The sequence below is a fragment of the Meleagris gallopavo genome, chromosome 4, assembly GCF_905368555.1.
Source record: "Meleagris gallopavo chromosome 4, MGAL_WU_HG_1.1, whole genome shotgun sequence".
NCBI lineage: Eukaryota > Metazoa > Chordata > Aves > Galliformes > Phasianidae > Meleagris > Meleagris gallopavo.
In genome coordinates, this window is record NC_139407.1 from 60705217 (window position 1) to 60725366 (window position 20150).

At 38.9% G+C, this 20150-nt stretch overlaps 2 protein-coding genes across 7 annotated transcripts in view; one reads left to right on the forward strand and one right to left on the reverse strand.

The window, feature by feature from the left end:
• The window catches only part of ACOX3 (acyl-CoA oxidase 3, pristanoyl), a 34917-nt gene extending 27224 nt beyond the window's left edge, over window positions 1-7693 (reverse strand). For 2 of the 6 annotated variants that reach the window (XM_010710495.4, XM_085223543.1), the window contains exons 1-3: window positions 7658-7693; window positions 2725-2908; window positions 515-748 (exon numbers count right to left, since the gene is read on the reverse strand). In XM_010710495.4, the coding sequence (XP_010708797.1) occupies window positions 515-748; window positions 2725-2892 (402 nt within the window). In that variant the 5' untranslated portion in view covers window positions 2893-2908; window positions 7658-7693. Of the gene's footprint in view, window positions 1-514; window positions 749-2724; window positions 2909-4758; window positions 4868-4909; window positions 4933-7657 lie in introns of those variants that run through there. The other 4 variants (XM_085223542.1, XM_085223541.1, XM_010710494.4 and 1 more) reach the window with 4 other exon arrangements.
• TRMT44 (tRNA methyltransferase 44 homolog) lies at window positions 7690-19924 on the forward strand. The gene is made up of 11 exons (XM_010710493.4): window positions 7690-8100; window positions 9013-9130; window positions 9986-10205; window positions 11172-11240; window positions 12789-12896; window positions 14765-14836; window positions 15967-16073; window positions 16627-16810; window positions 17327-17711; window positions 18911-19027; window positions 19479-19924. Exons 1-11 carry the CDS (start codon window positions 7731-7733, stop codon window positions 19709-19711), a joined length of 1983 nt encoding a protein of 660 aa, XP_010708795.2. The 5' UTR covers window positions 7690-7730; the 3' UTR covers window positions 19712-19924.
• Window positions 19925-20150: the final 226 nt, after the last annotated feature.

Genomic DNA, 20150 nt, shown 5'->3' on the forward strand with positions numbered 1-20150 from the left:
GAATAGCCATGTTAAGTATTCTTTCTGAGAGACTAATCTAGGGGGGAACTAATGAACCCATCCACTGATGTCAGTGATCATCTTTACACAGATTTCTGTTACTTCTGTATTCTGCCCTGAATCAACACACTAGGGGGTAAGGCAAGGAAGTTTCAGACAACTGTATATGGAGTTGTAGAAAAGACACAGCAACCAAATAGGGCCCATAAAAGCTAGTTCTTTTCACTGCTACTGCCATTGAGGAGAAAGAAGGGACAAAAGAAGGTGGTACTGAGGATGTCAAAATAGTAGCTGTGCCCATGCTGTTTCCACCCACCAGACAGGATTCCAAGTGAGAACTAGCTGACAAAGATCTACTAAAATTACCCCACAGATCTAAACAGCTAAACTGAATTTGATTACTGAAAACAATGGGCTGGGAAAATATACTGTTTTAATAAAATAGGCAGAAAAACAACAGAACAAACAAGAGTGTTACAAGATACTTCAAAAATATTTTTACAGTTGTACTTACACCACAATGTAAGAAAAATTGGAGACATGGAGACCAATCATACATTCCTATACAGATAACCAAATTCAGTATCTTCAATGGGTTCTCCATGATCTCTTGCTGAGTAAGAAAATCATATTCAAAGAGTCTTTTACAGCGCAGGAATGTCAGCTCCTGATACTTCTCACGGCTCAATTCTTCTCCAGGATGACGTGCAAAGAAAGGATCACTTTCTAGAGCAGAGAAGATTCTGTTCTTGAGGAAGGAAAAACAATGGTTTGAGAATGTTAATACAAAAGAATTAACAAAACAAGTTAATGTTGATCCAGGATAATACCTAGGCCTTAAGCTACAATGGTTTGACTTAAGTTTATAAAGCAAAACGCTCACAGAATTAAAAAATTGTTAAAATTGTCTACCATTATAGATGCAGTTCATGAAGCTCAACTTTACAAAAGCTCCTTTGTCATTACATAGTAAGTGTGGGACTGATTCACTCTGACTGTAAGAGAATGGTTTGGTAAAAGCTACCTGCTTTTTATAGCTGCTTCATTATTTCACTATGAAGCTGCTGCCAGGACTCTAAAGGGCACTTGTACTTAGATTGAGTACAAAAAATTCCAGAGGTAGCATTTAATTATAAATATGTCATAATGGTAACGGCACTAGGCTACCACAACTGTTCTGCTCCCAGATGAAAGCAGAAATGTACTCTAACAGAACCATCATATGTATCCATTTTATATGGATGTACAACTTTCAAAGTTTTAATTTTGATCTTTTTTTTTTCCTTAGATAGAATCATAAAATCACAGAATTATTTGGTTTAGATCATCATCTAGCTCCAAACCCCCTTTCCATGGACAGGGACACCTTCCACCACAGCAGGCTGCACAGGGCCCCATCCAACCAGGCTTTGATGGGTCAAGGTATGGGCCATCCACACCTCCTCCAGGCAATTTGTTCCAGTGCCTTACCACCCTCATAATAAACAATTTCTTCCTAGTATCTAATCTAAATTTACTCTCCATTTCAAAACAATACCCCCTGTTCTATTACTACATGCCTTTGTAAAAAGAACCTCTCCAGTTTTCTTGAAGGCACCCTTTATGTATTGGAAAGTTGCTATAATGTCTTCCTGGAGTCTTCTCCAGGCTGGACAACTTCCTCAGACTCTTCAGTGGAGATCCCTCATCATCTCCATGGCTCTGCTATGGACCTGCTCCAACAGGTCCATGTGCCCCTTATACTGGGGGCCCCAGAGCTGAATGTAATACTCCAGGTGGGTGCTCACAATAAGCTACGGTGTATTTTTTATCTCAGAACTCTTTGTCTTGAAGATATCCATATATTTTTAATTGTCTTTTGTGTCATTTTGGAAACTTCCTTTGGTAAAATCTTCATAAACAATTAAGCCTTTCCTATTCTCTGAGGAGGATGTTACAGTAAAAAAGAATAACAGAAGATTCCCCATGTTCTTCTTTGAAAGTTAGAGTCATTCCATCTCCCCGTGTTAATAATTTGCCCATATGGTTTTGAAACTCCATCAGACACAGAACAGTTGTTTTTTTGCACATTCTTTTAAGTGTACCAGTTAGATGCAGAACAATGCCTCTGGTTCTCCTTCAAGTATTTTAATAATTATGATGAACCTACAAGATTTGCTTAAATCCACAAAATGCTGTATCACCATCAAAATGTTCATTCTGTCTCCCCCTCCATCTCTCAGGTCATGCATTCCCACACCATCTTTTGTGTTGCAGTTAATCTTTTTTTTAGTAGGGATAGCTTTCATTCAGTTAGGCAAGCAAAACTATTCAACACACACTACATAAGCATTATGGCAAACACAAAGACAGTAGGAGCTTATGTCAGGTCAAAGAATGACAGAAATAACATGTTTGGTAGTGGGATGTACTCAGATAAGTTTAAGTAAATTGTAAAACCAGGAGATATAGGATTTAACGCCTCTCATAGAGAAATATGATAGATACAGATTCTTCTCAGCTTGAAAAGGACAAGGAAGTCCTGTAATGCTGCACCTGGTCATGTCTTATTAGATAGCAATGTAGTTTGCTTAAAAATTCAGTTCTGTTCTGAAAAACAATGTGCAAAAATAATTTCTTCATGCTCCATATCTAAAGACTATTATTAAATACTCTGTGTTTGAGAATCATGTATTTGCTTCTATAAGTCAAAAAATAAAAATGCTTACTGTCTTGCTTGCTTACCTTAAGCCGGATGATATCTTCACCATCGAGGAACATTGCCATCTCTTTCCAGTTGAAGGAAGCTTTCTTTCTATATTTGGAGAGAGGCCCCTTAGGGAAATCTGGTAGCAAAGTATTCCAGGAACTTTGGTTGCCAGTGGCTTGTTTCACATTCAGTGTGGGTGCCATTGTTAGTCAGACTTCTCTGCAACAAAGAAAATCTACTTTATGCACTGAAGTACAGCAGATTAAGAAATCAGAAGGGTTGTTAATTAAACCCACAGAGTCGTTCTAATGTGTGAGTAGAGCAGTGCAAAGCCAACTAAAAGCTTGACTGCCCATTTTTCTAATCCAGTTGGCTTGGCAAAAACTAAGGAAAAATGCCTTTGATCAAATGTAAATGAATTACATAGTCTTTGTTATTAAAATGTGATCTAAACCTTTTAAATATAATTTAAAACAAGATTTTCTTTAATGATTAATTTTCTGATTACAGAAATGGCAATAGTTTGTTGAATGAGATGGCTCTTACTACTCTAGCATTCAAAAAGTCAAGGCAGAATACTGTCACTGCAGGTATCAATCCATACTTTGATCTAGGTGAATTTCTGCAGAGATCGACAGATAAATTGCATTTATGTACTAATATATACTGTTGATGTTAATAATTCTCCCAAAGAGCTATTAAGAAAAGACTAAAGAAGGATGAGTATTATCAGGCACGAAGATACATTTATATCCTGAAGGTACAGATTTAGCATTCAGTACGTAAAGGAATCCACACAGAAAAAGGAGGACCTTCATTGTCATGTGGCTCCCTGCACTCAACCAACACCATACTGTTCTTTTTACAGTATTTAGTTTGCCACTCTGCCTATGAAAGTGTGCTGTTGCACTTTCCTCTGTAGAGGAAGAAGATTGAGGAAAGAAAGCTTTTCCAGCTGTTCACTCTTCCATATTTCGGGGGCAGATCTCAACTTAAAGTATCTTCTTGTAATTTTGTTGACTTACCCAGAAGTATAAATACTGAAGTGAACATATCTATAAAAACTTCTAGAAAATAAGGATAAATTCTAGAGACTGAAACTGATAGTAAGATCAAAGGCACTGAACTTGTGTTAATGTAAAGCAGTTAAGATTGTTAGGTGAACAGAAAGCACTCTGAAATTATTGGTGTAATGGATGTTTGATTTCATTAGCCAAAAGCTCAGTCAATTACTTGGAGTGCTTGGAATTGGGATGCAGGAAAGAAAGAGTAGACAGCTTACTGTAGGTAATAATACTGTGAAAGCACAAAGCAAATAACCAGATGGGTCAGCATAGGGGGATACAGTGCTTAAGTTCATTTTTCTCCTTTTTCTTTCCTTAACTTTTAACTTCTCATTCTGCATTTTAGGGGTTTTGCTTTCTAACCTTTTTAGTCCATCTTTCCACTACAAATTTATTTCTGAATTCTCTTATTCTGTGCTGACTTGGCCTCAATCCCTTGCAGTTGCGATCAAAAGCAGCAAGGTCCAAAAATTCTGATGCCATTTTCCTGAATCTTCGTAGGCCATAACATTTCTCCAGTGTGTTGCAAACCCAAAATCAGCAGCACTTCATTATCAGTAGGTGCAACCTGCAGTGCTCTGGGAGAAAAGCTGAACCTCAGTTTGTAATAACCAGGTCCAAAGTGCAAAGACTCAATGCTCTCTGCTGCTACCTGCTCATATCACATTTGGCAATTTCTCTCCCTCACTCAGATGGCAGAGGTTTTTGTCAGGTATCAAAGAGGCATCAGTGCCTAAGCAAGGGAATGGAAGATGGCCAGAACAGGGGGCCTGGCTAGAAGCAGGAATTCCCAAAGCCATTGAGAGAACATATGGACCAGGGCTGGCCAAGTGGCTCATCTAGGCCTATTGAAATGTATAGAAACAGCTAATTTGGCATTCTACTTTTTTCTGTCATTCCTTTTCTTCATCATTTTGATACTCCTCTTTCATTCATTTGGTTTCTTTCAACCTACTAAGAAAAGAATAATAACACAGCAGAGGAGGACTGCAGGACAATATTTACATGTGCAACTTCCAGATGGGTTCCAGGTGCAGTTCCAGTGATGAGACATGTAGTGGAAATGCTAAGTCAGCTTGAATCAGTGATTGAATACCTGGTGGGAAGGCAGGGTCAACCCAGGGGAGCTCAGCTGCATGCAATGCATATAAGTTACCAGAATGAACGGAGACCGGATTCACGTCTTCCCAGACCTCATTTAAGGATTGGGCCACCCACTACTATCACTGTACTTTCCACTGCATTACAAGCTGGAACAAACAAAAACCCAAACAAAAAAAAAACAAAACAAAACACCAAACTTCAGGCACTGGGAAAGAGCAATTCAGCCCAATGCCAAACAGACATTCACCTCCTACCAGTAAACAGAAGTGAACTGGAAAGCATTAAATCAGGCAGAAGTTCAAGGCTTCTAGCTCAGAACAGAGAAAATCTGGCATCAGAACACTGCAATTTTATTTAAAGGTGTCAAATTTTACTTACATTGCAGATCAGTGAGATTGCTGAAATGCTAAAACCTGTGCTTTCATGAAAAGAGTCCTGCACTGCAAAAAAATTTTTAAATTTTTCTCTATCTTCCCACTATGTTTTGATACAAGTTAGTTCTAAGCAAGCAATCTCAAAATGAATTAGTAAATCAAAACTGGCAATTACAATAAGAAATACAGCCGAAGATGGCTCCAGGGAATCACCTCCATGCTGCTTTCAGCCCCATGGAACTGAGTTCTGCTGACGTTTTGAAATCAGCCTATGGACATGGCAGAAAATAACAATATGGATTATTTGGAACTCACTGAAAACTGCTACAGTTTCACACAAAAAAATGCTGAGTTAAAAAGCTTTTTTATTTGGAAGTTAGTAATCTGTTAGTAATTCAAGCTTATGACTAGATAACCCTCTTCAGAGTTTCAGTTGTAGAATCTCTATTTGAACTGCCAAAATTCAGGGCAGGTGACTTGATTTTTTTTGGTTGAAGTGCAAAATAATGATTGCAGGAGGTGGTACTTTTTAATACTAAAGCGTGCTGAGATGTGCTTCCTCGAACAGAAGGGGTCAGAAAGGCATTTCTATACTGAAGTATTGCAGCCAGCATAAGTTGGACTTTATCACAGAACCATACGGTCGTTCAGGCTGGAAGGGACCAAAACATCATCCAGTTGCAATCCCAGTGCCATAGTAGAGCTACTAGCCACCAGATCAGACTGCCCTAGACCCCATCCAACCTGTCCGTGAGCATCTCCAGGGATGGGGCTTCTCACAGCTTCTCAGGGCAGCCTATGCCAGTGCTTTACCATCCCCTGAGTAAAGAATTTCTTTGTAACATCAAACCATCTAACCTTGCCCAGATTGCTACGAAGGCCAACGGCATCCTGGCTTGTATCAGAAATTGTGTTGCCAGTAGGAGCAGAAAAGTGATCGTCCTCTGTACTCAACTCTGGTAAAGCCAAGTACTGTGTACCGTTTTCGGCCCCTCACTACAAGAAAGACATTGATGCCCTGGAGTGTGTTCAGAGAAGGACAACAGAGCTGTGAGGGGTCTGGAGCACAAGTCTTATGACGAGCGGCTGAGGGAACTAGGATTATATGGTCTGGAAGAGCCTCTGGGGAGACCCTATTGCTCTCTACAACTTCCTGAAAGGAGGTGGTGGCAAAATGGGGATTGGCCTCTTCTCCCACGGAACTAGTAATAGGACTAGAAGGAATGGCCTCAAGTTGCGCCAGGGAGATTTAGGTTGGACTTTAGGAAGTACTCTCTCCAAGAGAGTGGTCACGTGCAGGAATGAGCTGACCAGGAAGGTGGTGGAGTCATTGTCCCTGAAGGTGTTCAAGAAACATTCAGATGTTGTACTAAGGGACTTGGTTTAGTGGGAAATATTGGTGGTAGGTGGATGGTTGGACTAGACGACCTTGGAGGTCTTTTCAAATGCTGGTGATTCTATGACTCTATCTTCCCTCTTCTGGTTTAATGCTATTCTCCTTTGTCCTATCACTATCAGACTGTGCAAAAAGCTGGTCCCAGACCTGCTTGCAAGTTCCCTTCAACTACTGGAAGGCAGGAAAGAGCTCTCCCTGTAGCCTTCTTTCCTCCGAACTAAACAAGCCCAAATTCCTCAGAAGAGAGTTGCTCCAGCCCTCTGATCATCTTTGTGCATCTCCTCTGAACCCACTCTAATAGCTCCACATCTTTATTGTGCTGGGGGCCCTAGGACTGGACACAGTACTCCACATAAGTGAGTGCTACTCACGAGAGCAAAGTAGATGGGGACAGTCTCTCTGCCCTGCTGGACACTCCCTTTTTGATTCAGCCCAGTATACCACTGGCCTTCCAGGCTGCAAAAGCACACTGCTGGCTCATGCCCAGCTTTTTGCTCACCAGAACCCCTAAGTCATTCCTTGCAGGGCTGATCTCAATGACTCCTTCTCCCAGTCTGTACTTGTATTTGGAATTGCCCAGACCAGGTGCAAGGAGTTGCACTTGGCCTTGTTGAATCTCACTAGATTCACACGGGACCACTTTTTAAGCCTGTCCAGGTCCCTCTGGATGGCCTCCTTTCCTTCTATGGTGTCAACTGCACCACTCAGCTGCACCACTCAACTCACCACCATCAGCACACATGCTGAGGGTACGTTCATTCAATTCTGTCATCCACATCATTGTTAAAGATGTTAAAGAGCACCGGTCCCAAGATGGACCGCTGGGAGACACTGCTCGGCCTCCACCTACACACAGCCACCGAACACGACCCTCTGGCTGCGACCATCCGACCAAACCCTTTCTCTAGCTAATAGTATCTCCCGCGTCTCTCCAATTAAGCGATGAGGTTTGGCAGAGCCACGCCAAACACCTCGCACAAGTCCAGCCGACTGACAGCTAATTACAGGAGTGCACGGATACGCCGTTTACCTCCGCTCGCTGCCGCCTCCGCCTCGGGAAGTGACGGCAGCAGCCTGCGACGCTCCGCCTCCTCCTTCCAGCCATGGTGGTGCTGGGCACGGCGGCGGTGCGGGGCGGTGGTGCGGCGCTGCCCCGCGGCTTCTGGGCGGCGGTGCGCGTGTGGCTGGAGAAGCCACAGGTGGCCAACAGGCGGCTGTGCGGCGCCGCCATCGAGGCGGAGGGCGCGGTGCTGCTCGGGGAGGACGGAGATACGTCTCCCCACCTCGGTATAGGCGAGGAACCGGCGGGAGCTTCGGAGCTGGGCCGGCTCTGGAGGGAGCTGCGCGGGGAGTTGCTGCCTTTCCTCACGGCCGGGCCAGGTCGGGAGCTGCGTGCTGTGCTGAGGGCTCTGCTGCCCCGGGCGCGGCCCGCAGGGCTTCTCGCCCCGCCGGTGAAGGAGCTGGTGGTGCAAGGTGACTTGTTCAGGATTTGTATTCTGTGGTGGGACTGCACCGGCACTGAGTGGCGATAGGACAGGGGGAAATGGCCGCAAACTGAAGCGTAGGAAGTCTGGACCTTTGGTGTTTTGGTTACTTTACCAACGTAGTATTCTAATTTTGGAGATTTGCAATTTTTAGAGTGTTTTGATGATAGCAGACAATTTTCAGAATAGGAAACATTATTCTAAAGAAATCCCCTTGGATAAACAGAAGCTAAAAACACTGCTGTAACTAGTGTGTAAAGTAATAATGGATACATTTTGTACAGCATAAATTCCATTAGAGTTATCTTTAGGAACTCAACAGGGAATAAATTAAGATATTAAGCATTAAGATATAGCATGTGAGCACTAGGCTGTGTCATACCATTTGTGTTTTGCTGCCATCTCCTTTGTTTTTGTTTCAAAAGACACTCTGTTCTTCCTTGTGTAGGAATTAATTGTATAGGTCATGTTAGAAAATGAAATGCAACAGAACTTCCAGAATAGCTTCTTGAAGTTTGGTAGAGACACTGAGGGGCATGGCCATCTGTTGGCTTGGGTTGGAAGGGACCTCAGGGATCATCAAGCTCCAACCCCCCTGCTGCAGGCAGGGCCACCGACTTCCATGTTTAGTAATAGACCAGGCTGCCCAGGCCCCCATCCAACCTGGCCTTGAACACCTCCAGGAACAGAGCATCCTCAGCTTCTGTGGGATGTTACGTCTCCGTTAACTTGAAATGTGCATCCCAGAACTCCAGATTTACTGTGTGGTAGGAGAAAGCAGCAATAAAGTATTGTCCTCAATAGTTTGCAGTTAATATAGCAAGGAAATGCTATATTTTTTGTGCTGAACAAGGTAGTTTGTACCATGGAATAACATATCGCTGTTTACATATATTTTCAGATGTTTGCAATGGAACTGTAACCTTTCTGCCTTTGGAGGAAAACAGTGAGGGAAAATACCAAATTAAAAAGTGCAACATATATCAAATTCAATTTGCACACATAAGAGATGAGGAATGGTAAGTGCTGCAAGTGTGAGAGAAAGGAAATCCTGAATTATTGCAAGGATCACATCGTATTTTAATATTGATATCTAGGTGATTTGGTTTTCATAATTTGTGTAATTAATAAATGACTAGTGGTGTGATCTGAGTGCATAGTGTTCTATTAAACACAAAATACCAAAATCAACATAGAAGAAATATTTTTCAATTTTGAATCTATATATTGACTCTGTGTGTGGTGTTTTCTTGTTGGGAGGAGCTGGCTATATCCATGATGGATGTCAGGTTCTGTAGGTTTTAGTAAGGTTGAAATACAGTTAGGAATTGCTGTTTGGAACCAGCTGAGTTTCAGACATTAAAATTTGTGGACTATTACATCTTGATCCCGAGTGTTGAGGGTATGATTGTTCCTGCTGACAGCTTGCATAATATAGGAAATACAACTAAATTTAAAAATCAGGTAATCATGAAATGTCTCATTAAATGTATTTACCTCCTAATTTTTTTAAATGTTTTTGTGAATTACCCACTATTACTTGTCAGTGTTTGGATTATTGTGGTAAATCAGGTTGTGCGTTATATGCAAGTCCTTAGTATGGTAAGGTTAGCACAGCTTTTCATACAGTGCTTAAATTAGCAAGTGATGAGCTGTCAAACACAACCTAGGGAATACTGTTCCATTATTCGGTAACTTTCCTGTTTTATCTTCTCTTTTTGTTTAATATGTTTTTTCTTATTCCTCAATCTACTCTTATACTTTTATCTGATCTTCTCATTTTTTTCCACTTAATTATTATCTCTTTTCCACTTGAGGCAGTGAGATGTATAAGTACACTCTACTTCATTAAAGTTTTTATTTTATTTTTTAAGGTCTGTGTCTATTATAGCTCCATCTTCAAAAGATTGGTTTTCAGATGGAATAATATACCCCAAACTATCATGGCTTGGAGATGTACTTTTGTCCAAACTGGCTAAGTGGTCTGTGGAGCAAAAATGCAGCGAGTTCAGAAGTACGCTGTCGCTCATTCCTGTAGCAAAATACAGTAAGGTTTATCAAGACCTTAAAGAAAAATACAAGGAGATCGTAAAGGTAAGTTAGGTGACAAATGTGATGACCTCATTCTTTCTTGTCACTGCTTTTTATTGTTGTTTCTTATCTTACGAAACTGTTTCTGTCACTATTTGTTTTAAAGTAATTTACTTGAATTGTATGCAGTATAGTTTGTGTTGTTTTTTCATCTTTTACTGTGTACATAAAGGAAAAAAAAAATTTCATAGTATTTGGAAGAACTAAACTGGAAAAGCAGAATTCTGAGCCAAATTTGTACTAAATATCATGTGGAGTTAGACATTTACCATAACGGTCGCCTTCATGTAAGGAGTTAGCAGCAGATCAGTGGATGGAAATACTAAATGATTTTCACAATTAAGCATAAATATGGTATGTCCTTCAAAGCCTCAAGTAGTCAGGAAGCACCAATAGTAACTAGGCTAAACATTTACTACTCTATTTAAGGTAGGTGAATCTTGGAAACACTGAAAAATGATGCTGACAGTCTTAAATACTGTATGACATAATTTGGTAGAGACCAAAGTCTAGCTACAAATGAAGAAATCGGTAAATGATCTTGTAAAACATCAACAACAGAACAAAGTGTTCTGTTGGGCCAGAGTAATTCTATGTCTCATATGTTTTGAAAATAAATTTATGAATACTAATATTATTGATGTGTTTAGTAGGAATAATATTAGTATTTTTGCTGTAAGAATAAGCAAAATGATGCATACTCTAACAGATACAGCAGTTTACTTCAGAGCCTTAAAATTCTTGGAAACTGTACTGATTGAACAATAACAGACTTTTTTTATGCAATTTTTTTCTGTGAATCACAAAACCTTGCTGTTTGTATTTGTTTTCTGTCTATATTTTAATCAGGTTAAAATGCAAAACTTGTCAAGTGCAGAATCCTGTTAAAGAGCTCTGAATATTCATCATCTTTAACTGAGCACTTTCTGAAGTATTTAAAGTGATTTTATTTTTATTTTTCCTCTGAAGGTATGGCCTGAAGTAACGGATCCTGAGAAGTTTGTTTATGAAGATGTTGCTATTGCCACTTATTTGCTGGTAAGGAGCTGTTTTGCTTAATAATCACAGAATCATGGGATGGTTTGGGTTGGAAACGAGCTTGAAGACCGTCTGCTCCCAACCCCATTCCATGGGCAGAGGCACCTCCTGCTGGACCAGGTTACTCAAAGTCCCATGCAGCCTGACCTAGGGATGGAGCATCTACAGTGTCTCTGGACAGCCTGTTCCAGTGCCTCACCACTCTCATTGTAAAGAACTTCTTCCAATTACATAATCTAAATCTACCCCATTTTAGTTTGAAGCTGTTATCTCTTGTCTTATCACTACACTTCCTGATAAAGAGTTCCTCCCCATCTTTCCTGTAAATCCCTTTAAGTACTGGAGAGCTCTATAAGGTCTCCCTGGAGCCTTCCCTAACGTAAAGAACCTCAGTTCTCCCAGCCTGTTTCATCTAATATTTAGAAGCTTCTGTTTTCTAACAGAAAAAGCTTTCTGAAGAAAATCAGTATTTTCATTTTACAGTTGTTGCAGGTTTTCAATTGACCTGAACTTAAAACAAGTATACAAAGAAAAAGGAGGAGGTGTGATAAAAGGGTGTGAGTGTGTGCTTGTTGTTTGTTTTTGCTTTTGTTCTGATTTAAGCATACAGTCTGGAGTACAAAAGTGCAATGATTATTACATTTAAAAATGTACAACCTGATGATCTTATGGCTTTTCTGCAGTTTTTTCCCCTAGTTAAACTGACAAACATTTGGTACATTGCTGCTTATTAATTTATTTCCATAGGTAAATATTCTTGACAATTTCTGTTATTCATAGGAAAAATAAAAGGGAAGTATTAAGAAGCTACAGAATACACGTTCATCATTGAAGGGGAAAAAGTTTTTGACAGACACAGCAGGAGTCTACTCCAGGTGTTGCAGGCAAACATGCAATTATTAAGATAACAAATTCAAAGCATAACTATATGGGAGTAAGTTCTTACCTACAGAGCAGGGACCAGAACTGGGTTGAAAGTTCTGGGATCCCTTCAACTGATTCAGAATTTGTGACAGCTGACTCCTGCAAAGTAAATGAAAAATTCTTACCAAGTCGATGGGAAACTGCATGTACCAGTTTACAGCCAGTTCATTATAAAGAGCATTTTGGTTTTTATTTTCAGCATTGTCATCTGTTCTTTTATGCAGTGGGTGTAAGCTCTTCTGTAGTATTACTTGCAGATGCACTGTTGGAAGTTTGCTTGCTACTCTCCCTTTCTTGTGATGTTAATCTCTTAGGCCATTTGTTTTATCAGCTTATTTTACCTCTGTGTTCTTTGATCAGTTTCTACTTCCAGATGCTCAGAAGTGAGTGAAGCTTAGCACTTAAAAAAAAAACTTGATACTCTAAAATATCTCCCTCCCTCCATAAGCAGTTCTAGAGTTTGTGGGTTTTTTTGTTTTCTTTCTTCCTCAAATTGCTTTCTCTGCGAGTACAGTGACTGCCTTCTGTCACATCTCCTTTGTCTCCCAGCATTTTCCATTCATTGTCTACTTTTTGCCAGGGAAATGTGAGAGTGTAAGTCAAAGCTTTCTTTTCTTGTCTTAGGTTCTCTGGGAAGAAGAGAGAAAGGAAAAAGGATTGGCCAAGAAACAGTCATTTGTAGATCTGGGATGTGGAAATGGTCTACTGGTGCATATTCTTAACAGTGAAGGGGTAAATAGAGTGCTTTTTACAATAATGGAAAAATATAATTCAATATTCTTGTTTTGCTTTTCTTTAATCTGGCATGCAAGTAGCCAAAATTCAGTTAATTCTTGTTATTAGAACAAGGTTTTGTTACTCTCTAGTTACCAAGAAAAAGTCTTAGCAAAGCTTTAGCTGTTTTTATTAGTGCAGTGGGTTGTCCTGAAAGCTATTTATCTTCCTGAGGCAAGAAAAAAGGAAGGAAATTAGGGGAAAAGTAATAGTATAATTTAATCATGTTGTAAATTTATCAGAAAGAAATGGTAGTCTCTCTTGTATTACTTTTAGAGCAGATTTTTTTAATGAATTTTATCAAATCTGAAGTCTACTCATCTGTATAATCAATGGATATACAGATGGTATGGTATATCCAGGAGCTTGGCTAATGTAATTGTTATATTGGAGTAAGAAAGGGAAGTCACTCACCCTATCCTGGGCTCACACGATGGACTCCAACAGAGCAGATCTCGAGAGAGATCCTTCCCTACTGGCAGTCAGCTCTTAAATGGGTCTAGGAGAGGTGCAGCCAGGCTCCACCCCTTCCTGCAGCACAGGTGAATTGCCTTCACCCGTGCTTCCGTGGCTGACTCATTGCTTGCCTGAGGTGATTAATCAGAGGTTCAGGCCGTGATTCAGCAGCCCCATACATCATCAAAACCTGAAAGTATTTTTGCACATAAAAAGTAGCTCAGGTCCAGCGGAGGGCCACAAAGATGGTGAAGGGCCTGGAGCATCTCCCCTATGAAGAAAGACTAAGCGAACTGGGTCTGTTTAGCCTTGAGAAAAGAAGACTGAGAGGGGACCTGATCCAGGTTTATAAATATCTGAGGTGTGGCGGCCATAGCGGTGAGGCCAGTCTCTGTTCAGTGGTACGTGGAGACAGGACGAGGGGAAACGGACATAAGCTGCAGCATAGGAAGTTTTGCATGAATGTGCGTAAGAACTTCTTCACGGTGAGGGTGACGGAGCACTGGAACAGGCTGCCCAGGGAGGTTGTGGAGTCTCCTTCTCTGGAGATATTCAAGTCTCGCCTGGATGCCTACCTGTGCGACCTGGTGTAGGGAACCTGCTTTGGCAGGGGGGTTGGTCTCGATGATCTCTAGAGGTCCCTTCCACCCCCTACAATTATGTGATTCTGTGAATCTGTGAATTTCTTATTTTGGAAGGCCTAACCAATGAACTTTGTTTGTGGGAGCGTTGCATTTTTTGGCAGCAGCAAAATTCAGATTCTTGAGGCACGTGTTTTGAAACAAAAGCAGCAAAGAAGCTCTGAGTTTCAACAAAACTCACTCAGTCTCAGAAAATTTCATTTAGAACTAATGGGAAAACCTAGTAAAATTGCAGAGGAAGTGTTCATTAAACAAACTTTATGTTCTTGTGTGACCAGAAAAATTTGGTCTAATACTGGATACTGTATTTCCCTGTGGATGTTTCTTTTTTCTACCTGATTGATAAATACGTTATTGTCTATCAAAAATTATGTCTGAAAGTTTCATGAGACTCATTAGTATTTAATTTGCAGTCAATACTACTTCTACACAGGATTCTGAACTTCAAATACAGTTTCTTAACGGATTTTTTGTTTCTAACTTAATTTCCAGTTGTTCCTTTTCATATCAGCTTGTGCAAGAGAAAGTGTATTTAGACTCCAATAAATCAGTTCAGTGGTTGGATGGTGGTTCTTCTAGCAAGGACTGTGTAGACTAGTGACTTCTGCCTGAAATGAAGCTGTATTTTGTTGTGTGACTGAAGAAGTCAGTGTTAATATTTAGATTTGTTTGAGAATTTCTACTAAAAACGGTACTTAAAAATGATACTTTGTTGGTCAAATATTTCAGCACTTAGGTCGAGGAATTGACGTGAGGAGAAGAAAAATATGGGACATGTATGGACCAGAAACTCATTTAGAGGTATTATGCAAATGTATGTAACTTAATTCGTTTGTTCATTGCTTCAGACTGTGTTGATAAAAATATTATTAAACACAATGAATTGTAGACAATTGTCTAAAGCATTATATGGCTTTGGTACAGTGCACCCATATGTACTAGAGGTAGCTATAAGGGAGTATTAATAGGGCAATGCTGTATCATCTTCTTGCATATTTGTAGTTTGCTTATTTTTAAGCTTAAAAGAGTGATTTCCTATTACTTGTGCAAACATTAACACTAAGAGACTTGATTTTACTGGAAGTACAATTGAGAACAGCTTTGTTTGCAAAGCTGTACTTGATAAAATATGTTAATATCCGAAGTTGTGAATTAACAACAGAGTCACTCTGAGTGTAACTCTGATCTTGTACTGCACTGTGCTGTTTGGAACAAAAGTGCTGAACTTCAACAGAGACTCAACAAAAAAGGAGAGATATGGACCTTTTAGAGCACGTCTAGAGACTGCAAAAACGATTGTAAAGGTCACCAGTGAAACTTTCTTTCCTAACATATTGATTCCTGTATTTGCTCCTGATATCACATGTATCACTAGGTAGTTCTAACACGGCTTGGAGAAGGATGCATTGGCAACATACACAAGAGGTGTTAGGCTGGATTGGTTCTATTATTCATGAAGCTGGTATTCTGTATAGTGAGATTTAATTTAGGAAATGCCTATGAAAGAGGAGAAGATAGTAGGGAAGCTATGTTCTGATTAATTACTGACCTAGGTCTTTAAGACGTGGCAAAGGGAGTAGGACTCTGAAAATATATGTAGCAGAAATGAATGTGACAAGTAGCAAGAAATCATAAGCGATGTATGATATTTGTTTAGATATATTTAAGATGCCAGTTTTCTTCATCAGACTTACTGTTCTGCTCTGTGACCAGTATTTTGTGGATTATTGTTGCCAGATCCATCTTTTGTAGCTCTAAAAAATTAGTGCCTGGCAGAAGTACAAATAGTAGAAAATACTGTTTTCTTCTGTGGTTCTCATTCTTGCTGTATTTTTCTGCTTTTAGGATTTTACATGGTTGCTTAGTGCTTTATTAACAAATAGAATTAAAGAAACTTTTAATAAATCTCTATTTTTATTTTTTTTTTAAAGGAATCTTCTATCGTGCCAGGTGACAGTCATCTCTTTCCAGATACTGACTGGCTGATAGGAAACCATTCAGATGAATTAACGCCATGGATACCTGTAATTGCTGCCAGGTATTTGGTGGTCCTGGGGAAGCAGGAGGAGTGGAATTTAGTAGAAATATTATTGCCTATGCATGCTTGGTGAAGACTGCTTCTTTTGTAACCCTACCAGTTGCTCTAGCAAGATTTGCTTCTTATGATGGCAATTGATTATTTTTTACAAAATGTTTCTCTTTTCCTTTGGAAAAACATGGAAGATGTATTTATTTTATCATAGAATTCAGTGTAGCATTCTGCTTTCAAATTTCAAAATGAATTTTGTATTTATTTCTTAGATGTGAAATTTGTTTAAAAACAAATTAATTGCTGTTGATCCTGCATTTCCTTGTTCTGCTGCAGTAGTTTGATACCTAGAGATTTATTCCTGCAAAGTCGACACGGTTACTTACTATAGCAAATAATTTACCAATAAATATCCTGAAGTAGTATCACATCAATATAATTTCTTGAAGCTCTGTCACTTCATAAAACTTTACATCAATGCTTTTATCTGATGTGTTATTTCTTAAATTTTTGTGTTCTTGGAAGTAACTTTCTGTTTAGCAGTTCATTGTCCTTCTTGTAGGTCTTCCTATTCATGCAGGTACTTTGTGCTGCCATGTTGCTTTTTCGATTTCCATGGAAAATACAGCCGAAGACAAAGCAAGAAGACTCAATACAGAGAATATCTTGATTTTGTTGCTGAAGTGGGACGTGTCTGTGGTTTTCATGTGGAAGAAGATTGCCTTAGAATTCCATCAACAAAAAGGGTAATTTTGGACTGATAGGTTACAATCTGAAATACAAGAGAGAATGAAATGGTTTATGGTTATTTATTATATACTTCTCTGAAGGATGGAAAGCTCTGTTTTAATTTTTCCATCTGCTAATATTGGTTACTTGCACTTAGCTTTGTAGGTTTTCTTATCAAGAATTTCAAAGTGAAATGTTTCTGTAGCAGAAAGAGGGGTTCAGCTTTATTTTTTTTAATAATGCCAGATTATTTAAATGTTTTGGAGCTGTGCTTGTATGGCAAAATGGATTATGGCTTGGCTGCTGGATTTCGTCTGTGTCACCAGTATTTAAAAGAAATTGGAGGGGAAAAAAAAAAAAAAAAAACAACCCTCAGGTGTTAATGAGCATAGAGTTCCAATGCATATCTCTGGCAGTTAGGTGTAGAAGCCTCTTTAAGACATGTTGGTTGTTGAGTGAATACTCTGATGTAGGAATTAGACTGTATAAATGCTACAGTATAAATAGAGATGTATCTGTTTCTGCTAAGATAGGTGTGCCTTATTGGAAAAAACAGGATCTATCCAACTACAGAACGTTCTTTGATGGATGAGCAGATAACACAGTTTATTCGTAATCGTCAGACCTGTGCTGGGGTTGCACGTGACAGAGAAGATGGCTTTAATCATAACGATCACGCTGTGTGCAAAGGAGCAAGCTCAGAACTCCCTGAAAATGTGATGGAGACTGCTGGTGGAATTTGGATGCCTGGATTTCAACCCAGAGAAAAAGTAGAACAAACCAGAAATTGTGCTGCCCTCCCTCGGGATTTTGTAGATGGTGTTGTTCTGAATGTAGCAAACTTGCTGTTAAATGCAGTCCCTGCAAAATCATGTTCTAATACACATGGTGGAAATAAAAATACCTGGAATCAAGGAGGTGAGATAGTCTGTGAGATAGTCTTTCTAACATTATTCCATTGCCTTTTGCTTCTGCTGGTATTTTCTGATGAATTTATGGTTGTAAATTTGGCAAGTGAGATAGACTTTAAGAAATACTATGAACAGTGTGTAGGAGCAGATAGGTTATGACCTGAGCCAATGATTACCTCTTGAAAGAATGTGGCCAGTCCTTGGAAGCACAGGTAGAAGCAATTCATCTGTGTGACTGGAAGGACCTAGGGTCCATCCTTCCTAACCTCATTTAAGAGCTGGCAGCCACAAGAGAAGCATCTTTGTTTGGAGATCACTTCTTTTGGAATGTTGAGCAAGCACTGATCCTCGGAAAGGTTAAACTATTCCTCTTTTATTAGTGGATTGTAACTGCTGCCTCTCTTGGGTGATCCAGAACTGTTTTAAAGCAACTATATATCTACTGTTTCCTATCTTTACAACAGTATTGTAGCAAAGTTTTTGTTTCTGTTTTTTTTGTGGTGGTTTATTGCACCCTGGAGTACAAATAAGGTGCATAAATGTATTTTAAAACTTCTCTTGTTTTCCTTTTACTCAGTACTTACATACTAGGACAGAATCAATTAAAAAAAAAAAAAAAAAGAACAAAGCTGTTTGTTCAGAAACATAACTTTGCATCTAGATGGAAAGGATTTTAAATATATTTTTAGATAATAACATAACTTGCTATAATTCTCTAAGAAGTGCTTTGATGTGCCATTTGTTCACAACAAAATGAGCAATTTTTAGTTGTCTTAGCCTTAGAATGAAAAGAAGTTACTGTTTATTTTATAAGCGCTCAGTAAGTTCCACTTTCCTGCACCCATTTCATTATTTACTTGCTGTACTTTGTTATATATTGTTGTTATAGAAGAGCCTTTGAGTCATTTTATTATGTTCATATAAAGAGTGCTTGGCACAGTGAAGATTATATGTTACTGAAGAGGGGGAAAAAAAAGGGAGGACACAAATTTTGACTTGAGCACTGTTGAATGAAAACTGCCATTTTACAGACTACACACACAGAAAACATACATTTTATATTTGTGAGGTTGAAAGCACAGAGTTGCTATAGTAATTATAGGTAATTCTTAGGTTCTGTTCATAAGCAATAATTTATGCAGAAGTTAGGATTTACTAGGATTTTAGCTATATATATTTTTATAGCTACACCATCATCTATTGCAGAAAGCCTTTCCTTGAAAGAAGTAGCAGAACATTTAAATAAGGAGACTTTAAAGAGGCTGAAAAGTGAATATGGAGGCCTGCAAACACTGCTCAAGAATAATCATCAAGTATTTGAAGGTAAGGAATAAATAGGCCTTTTTTTGTTGTTGTTGTTTGGCTTGGCTTGGCTTTTTTCAGTCATCAATTTTACCCCTCCTATCCAATTAAACTTGACTGAAAAGTGTAAATTTCAGTCTAGATTCTGAGCATTTTAGTATAAATTATTTTAATGGATTTTGGTAAACAAAAACTCTATAAACGCCCTCTATGAAGATGCTAAAAAGATGCCTCAGCATGATAGTAAAACATCTCATAGGGAAATAATTTATTTTTTCTTTAGATTATCTCTATATTACTTCAGTTTCTTATGCATTACTTTCTATTTCTGTATAAATGGTACATTTAGTTTTGTCTGAGTGATCCATTTGTTGAAAACATGTTATTTGCTGACTGTCACTATGCATTTTTTCCAGTACAATTCCCATGGCTGTATATTAACAGCTGAATTTTTGTTTGTTTTTAATCTTAGTTCTAGACGGGAGAGTTCATATTCGTGACTGGAGAAAAGAGAAGCCATCAAGGAAAACTAAACCTGAAGTAAAACGATGCCTTTCAGCTGAAGCATTTAAAACACGTCTCTGTTGGTTTTTCATTCATCATCCTGACGGTTGTTCTTTGCCTTCTGAATCTTGTCCATATGCTCATGGGACTGAGGAGCTAAGACAGTCTGAGACTATTAAAAAGAAAAGACATATACGATGATAAAATGCTGCCACTTATGTTGAAGCTTGTGTGCATAAGTGTATTTGACTGACTTTGGGACTGCTTAGTGCATGAGCACCTGCAAAATTTGGAGGTTTCTCTTCTTGTTCCAATCTATTTTATTTTTCTAGTTAGTTTACAAGTTCTCCTATATTTTAGTTTCTGTACCATTGATATGAAAAAATTATAGTAAAATATGTGCATATTTCTGGATTTTGTTTGTTTTTCTTAACAACAACAACAACAACAACATACCATTCCTTCTCTCTTTCGTACTGATTCAAAATGATTATTGATTTGATGAAAAACTTTCTGAGAAATTGTGAAGGTTAGAACTCGGAACTGATTACAGGACAAAGAAATCTAGGGTTGAGTGAGTAATGCATCTGAGAATTCTGTAAGAACACAAGGAGTCTGAAAAACGAAGGAAACAATTGAA

Excerpts from the sequence above, each read along its gene's own strand:
- TRMT44 (XM_010710493.4), top strand. The coding sequence starts at position 7,731 with ATGGTGGTGCTGGGCACGGCGGCGGTGCGGGGCGGTGGTGCGGCGCTG. Across the intron at positions 9,131-9,985 it reads CACATAAGAGATGAGGAATG|GTCTGTGTCTATTATAGCTC; the intron begins GTAAGTGCTGCA and ends TTATTTTTTAAG. Across the intron at positions 17,712-18,910 it reads AAATACCTGGAATCAAGGAG|AAAGCCTTTCCTTGAAAGAA; the intron begins GTGAGATAGTCT and ends CATCTATTGCAG.